This window comes from Neofelis nebulosa, chromosome 3, assembly GCF_028018385.1.
Source record: "Neofelis nebulosa isolate mNeoNeb1 chromosome 3, mNeoNeb1.pri, whole genome shotgun sequence".
NCBI lineage: Eukaryota > Metazoa > Chordata > Mammalia > Carnivora > Felidae > Neofelis > Neofelis nebulosa.
In genome coordinates, this window is record NC_080784.1 from 60,390,437 (window position 1) to 60,400,378 (window position 9,942).

The 9,942-nt window shown below is 34.9% G+C and overlaps 1 protein-coding gene across 1 annotated transcript in view; it reads left to right on the forward strand.

Moving 5' to 3' along the window:
- NEK1 (NIMA related kinase 1) overlaps positions 1-9,409 on the forward strand; it is a 219,655-nt gene extending 210,246 nt beyond the window's left edge. Inside the window, exon 35 of the mRNA XM_058720925.1 lies at positions 8,184-9,409. Within this exon, the coding sequence (XP_058576908.1) occupies positions 8,184-8,197 (14 nt within the window). The 3' untranslated portion in view covers positions 8,198-9,409. The remainder of the gene's footprint in view (positions 1-8,183) is intronic.
- The last annotated feature ends 533 nt before the right edge of the window (positions 9,410-9,942 follow it).

Consider the following 9,942-nt stretch of genomic DNA (forward strand, 5'->3'; position numbering starts at 1 on the left):
AGTCACAGTATTCTTGAGACAAAACATGTCACTCAGAGGACAGCTATTTTTGGTTTTTAAAGTAACAATTTTCCCATGATTCTTGAAAAAAATGCACAACAATAGTGTTCCTCAAAGTTTAATAACTTGTGAATTCCTTTAAAGGGGAAAATTTCTTCAAGAATCTAAGTCCATAGACCTCAGTGAAAAACTCAAGTGTTAGTCTTTCAAATATGTGTCAGTTGATAGTTATTACTGTAAAATATGATTTTCCTCTAAATATTGAAATAATATTTTTGCTATCAAAATTAACATATAAAAATTAAACATCTGGAACTTGAAGATTTCTGATTTTATTGAGATCTTGGACCCTATTTTATAAAATAGTACTATAATAAACTAAAAGTTATCTTCAGTACTTTTTACAATGTTTGGATTTCATGGGCCTCTTTCTCTTAGTGGGACATGGTATAAGCCAGAGAATGACTCCATTTATGCAAATCTGTGAATAGTACCAAACTAGTTATATTCAGACTGTTTATCCTTTGGTCGGTTCTCCATAGGTATTATTTCAGTACTGCTTTTTTTAGGTAATCAACAATGTACTTGGGGTTCAACTTTGCTTGATAAATATTTGGAAAACTTTTCTTTGGTTTTTTTTTTTTTTTTTTTTTAGTATTTATCTTGAGAGACAGTGTGTGCACAAGAGGGGCAGAGGGAAAGGGAGAAAGAGAATCCCAATCCCATGAGATCATGACCTGAACTGAAATTAAGTGTCGGAAACCCAACCGACTAAGCCACTCAGGCACCCCTATTTGTATTGCTCCTTAAGTGGAGAACTATAACTGTGGACTAAGCCACAAGGTAAAATTGACACTTTTTTTGTTGTTGTTGGATAATTGAGTGGCTTCAAAAGGATATATGCCTACACAGAAGGCTGTCTCTCCTGCAAAACACCAGAAATCAGGATAGGCTTATACTCTTTTCAAGAAGTGATATCAGGGAGAGAGTTCAACGTGGCAGCATATGAGGATCCTGAACTCACCTCCTCCCACAGGAACAACAAATCAACAACTCTGAAATGATTCCCTCTGATGAAGGGGACTTAGAAAGTGGAAGAATGGAGCCTCCACAACAAGGGACAGCACTGAGATGTATAGAAGAGGGAGAGATAGGGTCTCACTACAGAAAAAACCCACACTCTAGTTGCAGGACTCCATGGTCAGGAGGGATCTCACAGGTAAAGAACTTTTTCATGAGGAGTGATTCTCAACATCAGGCACCTCAGCCCTTAGATTCTGCATAAGAGAGACAAGCCCCCAAAACATCTGCCTTTGGAAATCAACGTAAAGCTATACAGAAAGGAAAACCCAGTCTTACAGGTGTTGAGTGCAGACTCATTAGACCTGGAAACCAACACAAAACACCAGATAAAAAAGCACATAGACCACAATTGAAGGAGAATACTTAACTAATCTCAGAGCAATTGTTGGATTCTCTCCAGGAACAGACACACGCACAGCAGCCATTTTTACTAACTTATTCTGCCATGCTAATGCCAGCACTGGCAGGAGCCATTATGGAATCCTTCCTGTGGACAGCTAATGCCAGGGGCCATGCACCACTCAGAGTTCTGTAGAACCCTGTTTCTTGGCTGGGCTTCACTGCCATCTGGACCAGAGACAAGCCCCACCTACCAGTGTATCCACAGCAGTGAAGATCCCACAACAGGAGGACATGTGCAGCCCTCAAAGGTGCTCCCTGAAGCACCTGGCTCTGGTGGCCGGGGGTGGGGGTGAGATCATGCTTCTGGGCCCCACAGGACATCTACTAAGGCCCTACTTCAAGACCAAGAGATGTATCTGATCCACTTAATACATAGAAACAGATACAGAGAGTTAGGCAAAATGAGAAGTTGGAGGGATATGTGCCAACAAAAGAACAAGGCAAAACCATAGAAAAAGAACTAAAGAAAATGAAGAAAAGCAATCTACCTGATAAAGAGTACAGCATAATGGTCATGAAAATGCTGACCAAACTCAGGAGAATGGATGAACACAATGAGAATTTCAACAGAGATAGAAAATAAAATACCAATCAGAGAGGAAGAATACTTTAACAGAAATGTTAAACACAGTAGAGAGAATAAATAGATTAGATGATGCAGAAGAATAGATCAATGAACTGTAAACAGATATTAGAAATCACCCAAACTGAACAACGGAACGAAATAAGAAAAGTAGGATCCTTTAAGGAACCTCTACAATAACATCAAGCGTACTAACATTGGCCATTATAGGTGACTCAATAGGAGAAGAGAGAGAGAAAGGGTCAAAAATTTATTTGAAGAAATAATAGCTGAAAACTTCCCGTAGCCTAGAGAAGGAGACACATCCAGATCTAGGAAGCACAGTCCCAAACAGGATGAACCCAGAGAGATCCACGGCAAGACACATAATAATTAAAATGTCAAAAATTAAAGATAAAATCTTAAAAGCATCAAGAGAAAAAGTTACATGTAAGGGAACCCTTATAGACTATCAGCTGATTTTTCAGCAGAAATTCCGAAGGCCAGAAGAGAGTTGGAAAAAACAAACAAACAAACAAACAGGAATAGTCTCCCTGCCAAGGTTAGCATTCAGAATTGAAGGGGTGATACAGTTTCCCAGACAAAAACTACAAGGATTCATCACTACTAAATCAGCTTTACAAAGAGAAATATTAAAGGGCTTTATTTAAACAGGAAAAAAAAGGCCATAACTAGGAATAAAAAATTATGTAAAAGAAAAAAATCTTACTAGTTGAGGCAAACATATAGAAAAGGTAGTGAATCAGTGACTTATAAAGCTAATATGAGGGTTAAAGACAAAAACACTCAACTAAATTTACAATAATTACTTATGAGATAGTAAAGAAAAAGATGTAAAATAAAATATGACATCAAAAACTTCAACATGACGTGGGGGAAGTAAAAATGAGTTGTTATATATGAACCTCACAGTAACCACAAACCAAAAACCGATGATGCATGCACAAAAAAATAAAGAGAAAGGCATCCAAACTTAACTCTAAAGAAAATTATCAAATCATAAAGAAGAGAGCAAGAGAAAAAGGAACAGAGAAGAACTACAGAAACAGCCAGAAAACAACAGAATGACAATATATACTTACGTATAATTGCTTTAAGTGTAAGTAGCCTAAATGCTCCAATCAAAAGGCATAGGTAGGCTATGTATATATAATGTATATATAGGCTGTGTATATATAGGTATGTATATAAAAAGAAGAAAAAGTGGGATACCTGGGTGGCTTATTCAATTAAGCATCCAGCTCTTGATTTCAGCTGAGGTCATGATCTCACAGGTTCATGAGTTTGAGCCTCATATTGGGGCAGTGCAGAGCCTGCTTGGAATTCTTCTCTCTCTCCCCTTTCTCTGTTCATGCTCTGTCTCTCAATAAATAAATAAACAAAATAAAAAGAGGAAAAAGTCCAGAAACTCACTTCAGATCTTAAAATGCACACAGGCTGAAAGTTAAGGGATATAAAAGATATTGCTTGCAAATGGGGGAAAAAAAGAACAAACCTGAAAATATCAAACTGCCTGATGTTAAACTATTCTACAGAGCAGTAGTAACCAAAACTCGCACAAAAACAGACACAAATATCAGTGGAACAGAATAGAGAGCCCAGAAATGAACCCATGCTTATATGCTTGTATCTTCAATTAGCATACAACAAAAGAGGCAAGAAATTAACAGGGCAAAGACCATCTCTTCAATAAGTGAAATTGGGTAGGGCACCTGGGTGGTTCAGTCAGTTGAGCATCTGACTTCAGCTCAGATCATGATCTCACGATGCATTGGTTCAAGCACCATGACAGGCTCTGTACTACAGCTCAGAGCCTGGAGACTGCTTCGGATTCTGTGTCTCCCTCTCTTTCTCTGCTCTTCCCCTGCGTGTATTCTCTCTCTCTCTCTCTCTCTCTCTCTCTCTCTCTCTCTCTCTCTCTCTCTCTCTCTCAAAAATAAATAAACATTTTTAAAAAAATTTTTAAAATAAGTGAATTGGGAAGACTGGACAGGTACATGTAAAAGAATGAGAATGGAGCACTTTCTTATACCATATATAAAAATATACTTAAAATGGATTAAAGACTGGGGCACCTGGGTGGCTCATTTGGTTAAGCCCCAAGTTTGGCTATGTCATTAATGATCTTGCGGTTCATGAGTTCAAGCCCCACATCAGGCTCTCTGCTGTCAGTGCAGAGACTGCTTCGGATGCTGTGTCTCCCTCTCTCTCTCTGCCCCTCCCACATGGGCATTAATTTTTTTTTTTAATTTTAAGAAATGGATTAAAGACAAAATAAGACCTCAAACCATAAAACTGCAATTATAAAACATAGGTAGTTTTTGGATCTGTCTCCTCTGGCAAGGACAACAAAAGCAAAAATGTACAAGTGGCTTCACATAAACTAAAAAGCTTTTGCACAGTGAAGAAAACAAAATGAATCAACAAAATGAAAAGGCAGCTTATTGAATGGGAGAAGATAGTCACAAAGGATGTATGCAATAAGGGATTAATATCTGAAACATATAAAGAATTATATATTTTTTAAATTCTATATTTTCTTCATAAAATCAGTATGGAAAAAAATAGATTAAAACAAGACTGAAAAACTGTACGGCCACTTTTCCAAAGAAGATGTAAAGATAGCCAACAGTCACCCATAAAGATGCTCCACATCACTAATCATCAGCGAAATACAAATCAAAACCACAATAAGATACCACCTTATGCCTGTCAGAATGGCTGTTATCAAAAAGATAGGAAATACCAAGTGTTGACAAGGAAGTAGTGAAAAGGGAACTTTCATGCACTGTTGGTGTGAATAAATTGGTTCAGCCATTATGGAAATCAGGACATTCCTCAAAATATTAAAAATTGAACTACCATACAATCCAGTAATTCCATTTCCAGGTATTTATCCAAAGAAGAGGAAAATGCTAATTTAATAAGACATGCATTCATATGTTTTTGCAGTGATATTTACAGGAGCCCAAATATGGAAGCAATGTAAATGTCCATAGAATAAATGGATAAAGAAGATGTGGCAGGTGTACACAGTAGAATACTGCTCAGCCATAGAAAAGAGTGAATTATTGCCATTTGCAACAACATGGGTGCATATTGTGCTGTATGAAACAAATCAGAGAAAGACAAATACCATATGACTTTATTTACCTGTGGAATCTGAGAAACAAAAGAAACAAATCCTAGCAAAAACAGACTCATAGATACAGAGAACAAACATATGGTTGCCGGAGGAGTGGGAAGATGCGAGGATGGATGGAATAAGTGAACAGATTAAGAGGGACAGTCTTCCGGTTATTAAAGATGACAAGGGATATAATGTACAGCATAGGGAATATAGTTAATAATACTATAGCATCTTTATATGGTGACAGATGGTAACTAGACTTATTGTGGTGACCATTTTGCAGCATATATAAATACCAAATCAGTATGTCGTACACTTACTATTAATACAGTATTGTGTATCAGTTAGTGTTCAGTCTAAAAAAAGAAAAAGAAACAATTTCAGAATTTCTGTATTACACAGTTGAAAAGGGAATGAGGACCCTGAAGTTCTATATCATAAAACCTGTCAGTAATTCCTTTAGCTTAGAAAAAGTATAAAGCAGATAAAGTCAGATGCCTACCCTGGAAACCTTTCTAAAAATATCTTACTGAAGCCCCTAAAACATTACAATTTATTAATATATAAACTCACTAAGCTGGTTATAAAATTATATGGAACTATATGAATAAATTAACTTGCTATTCTGTTTTGTTAATCATTAAACAGTTAAAAGACAGTAAATGGATTTAGAATAACTATTTCAGAGTCATTCTTATTGGAAATACTTAGACCCTCGATGTAGTTGTTCTTTTAGGCCACATTAGAAAACAATAATTAGGGGCACCTGGGTGGCTCAGTCAGTTAAGCGCCCAACTTCGGCTCCGGTCATGATCTCACAGTTCGTGTGTTTGAGCCCCGTGTCAGGCTCTGTGCTGACAGCTCAGAGCCTGGAGCCTGCTTCAGATTCTGTGTCTCCCTTTCTCTCTGCCCCTCCCCCACTCAAGCTCTGTCTTTCTGTCTCAAAAATAAATAAACATTAAAAAAAAGTTTGAAAATAGTAATTAAATTGTGTCATCTGCATATGGTGCTTACACACTTTTATTTTCTGTTTTAGGAGAGAGGGAGATTAATGAAGGGAGAGGATAGGTAAATTATATGTAGTTCACCCAAAAGTGGTATCAGTGTCATTAAGAAATAAGTTAAAAAGAAGATTGTCTGAAACATTTCTGTTTTATTTCATCGGAAATGATCTGAGTCCTCAAAAGATGGCCTGTCTTCAGCTGCCTGAAACTATTAGAGTATAGGTTTGGTAAACATCTACATCTGCCACTATTGGTAAAATCAATGCTGTTTAGGCCATAGCTAAGTACTATCCAGAGTCAGAAGTCAAATAGAACTAGTAAAATGTGTTAACTATTTTATATTATTCCTAAAAAATTCCTGTAAGAAGGAAGGGAGTATAACTGTGGCCAGCCATAGAAGGGCGGAGGCCACCAGCTCCTCATGTAGAATATCAATCTTGGCAGTCAGAGCATATAGTTTCTTAAAAAGGAAACACATACCTTTCTTCCACATTCATTTTAGCTAGAATATTGTGCTGTGTTGATGTAATGAAGCTCTATATATCAGTTAAAACAAATGAAATAAGTTTTTATCAGTATGGGTAAACCCCACAAATGTGATGAATGAAATACGTAGGAAAGGGTACCATTTATATAATGTTTAAAAGCAATTTTATTTAGCTGTGCATATATGCAATAAAAGTAAAAAACCATGGGAGGAAAAGATACACATCACTTTGGGGATACTGATAATGACCTTGGCCAAGAAAAAAGGTCAAGAAGATTGGAAAAGGGTACTCTCTATCTGTATGTAATTTGTTTTTCTTAATAAATAATCCAAACCAATATGGCCCCAAATTAAATTTTATTAATTCTAGGTATTATGTACATGTGTGTTCCTTAATTTTCTCTCTGTAATTTTCTATTTGAAACCTTTTGAAAGGGTAAAAAGTAAATTATAGTACAGAGTGATAAGTATACCATTGGAAGCAATAACGTGTTGCCTGAAGTAATGATCCAGCAACATTGGAATAAATGTTCTCCTAGAGGAGAGGATATCAGATTTGGATTTTGAAATATGAATGGGAATTTACCCCCAAATCAGTATGTGTACTTACACATAGAGCCATGCAAAATTTATTAGGGGAACTATTACCAAGTCAGTGTTACTAAAGTATATATTCTATGGACAATTGGAGAAGATGGGTGATGAAAGTAGATAAGGCTGGAAATATTTAAAAGGTCATATCATGAAGGGTTTTGCAATCCACATAAGGAACATGGGTTCTATGCTGGGGTGGTGGGGAGTTGGTGAAGGGATTTAAGCAGTGCAGTGATTTGAGTTGATGCTTGGATTTTAACAAAAGATCACCTTTGCTAGAGTGTGGAACATAGTGATTATTGTGTAGGATTAAACCAAGCAGTCTGTTTAATTCATTCAACAGTGTTTTTTTTAGAATAAAGAAAAATTGGAAGCAACCAAAGTGTTTATAAGTAGAAATGGCTAATTTAATTATGCCTTATCCATAAAATAAAATAATATGCACACACTGAAACTGACATGGAGTATATCTGTGATTTATTCCTTCTCAACATATTTTAAATTTTCATCATATATAAAAGTTGAAAGTTTACATTTATCACCCACATATCTAAACCTAAATTCTGCCATTAACATTTTAAAATCTTGCTTTAGCACTTACTTATCCATTCATCCATCCATTATGTGCTTTAAGGAAGAAATATAACAAGATTTACATAGAATTACTAACATTGGTTTTCTGCCTTATAGATGATTTTTATTTCCCACTTTATTCTTCATTGTATTGTTTGCATATTTTACAATGAGTATGTGATATTAAATAATATTAAGTGATATTAAATAAAAGCTACATTTAAACATTAAAGCTCTTTTAACATGAAAAAGAATGAGTTTTTTGCTAAGAAGATTTATACTGTTTGATTTGCAATGAAGTGAACTAGTTTTTTTTCTTTTCTACAGATAATGATGAATAATTATTGGAAAATTCTTTAATCCTCAACTGTATGAAAGCATTTACATTTGGCTCATCAGAAAAACAAGCTGCAGTGGGAAATATAGCAATTTTATACAAATATCAGATTTAAGGTGGGCATGCTGACTGCATGAAAAAGATGGAGAAACATGCCATTTTTCAATTAAGATTCTAGTATTTTATCTATTTTATTTTGTTCATTAAGTTCTATAGTTACCTCTTACAGAATATTTATTAAATTATCCAACCAAAGCATAAGAGACATTGATCCAGAACTGGACTTAATGGTTTTGAAAAAGATTTACCAGTGCAGTAAGGTAACTTTCAATTTCAGCAAGTGTGTTTAGGTTGAAAGAATTACTTAAGTTATGAAAGACTTGCCTCTGGTTTTTCATTTAAATGTTTAAGCATGACCTTTTTTTCTGTCTACATGTTTTCATAGCCAGAAATTTGGTGTTATTATAATAACCTTGTCAAGGGCTCTATTTAAATTTTTACATTTTAAAGATGGAATTTTTAGCCTTAAAGTTTATATTCTCAGTCCTTTTTCAACCAGTGTGTCTCCTGAACTAGTTCAGTGGAACAGGCTATAGAAATGGTCTTAGAAATCATTGAAAAATTTGATTATGGAAAAATAGCAAAATTTTATTTCCTGATATTGAAAAAAGTTGGTTAATTACTTGTTTCTTTTTAAGGACCAGAATCAGGAATATTATATCTAAAAATCAGTCTGTGAATTTGAACATCGACATAGCATATATCATAAAGTTGCCCTTTTTGCTTTAACTTCCTCTCATGTATATGCTTCCAAGGCAGTACAGAAAAAGGAGAAAAGAATCATTTTTATTTTGATACTGTGACAGTTTGGGTAACTAATATTCCAAAGGGGGGAAATGTTTGCCTATTTTATTTCCATTATGGTCATTAAAATGATGGTCACACAGTTTCGACTGCAATATGCCAGGTTTCATTAGAGATGTCTTAAGTCCAGATGCTTTTAGTAATAAAAGCATAATTTTTGAAACCCAGAGTACAGAGCAGCCCGATTGGCATAATCTGTAATTTGAACAGTAAAATCTTATCTTGCAGCACTATCAGGACTGTGCTGAGTTTATTATGTATATTATTTCTAACATCCAAAACTAAATACTTGATTTTTATATGTTTGTTTATTTTATGATATTACTATTAAAATTTATATTCTCTACCTGAAGTACACTATCAGTTGTCTTATGCTTATTTTCACTTAATAGAATGCTTTTATAATGACCTGAGAATACTTCTGTGTGTTGGTTTACCTGATGATTTCCATTATTTTTTTTTCCAAAGAAGAATTTGAATTCTACACTTGAATTTTCTACAATCCCAAAAAATGAGAATGATCTTTTAGGGAGTTGTTTTCTAATTCTTCGCCTATTAGAACTATTAGAAAAGCTACTAAAGATATAACACAGTAGAAATGTTGTCTAACCATATTTCAGAAGATAAGAACAGAGATGACAAATAGGATTTGTGCCATCTCCAGTCAATTGGTAGCAAGTGGCTCTGGGTTGTTATTATGGAAGGATTGTGCCAGTGGGAAGAGGACTATTATTGTTTCATAAGGTCTATTATAGGTGTTGAGGTGAAATGTGGAAGCATCTATAGATTCATAAAAATTTTAGAACTAGAAAGAGCAATGAAGATAATTTAGTATTATCTCCACTTAACAGGCAAAGACGTTGAGTTGTAACATGAATGAAGTCA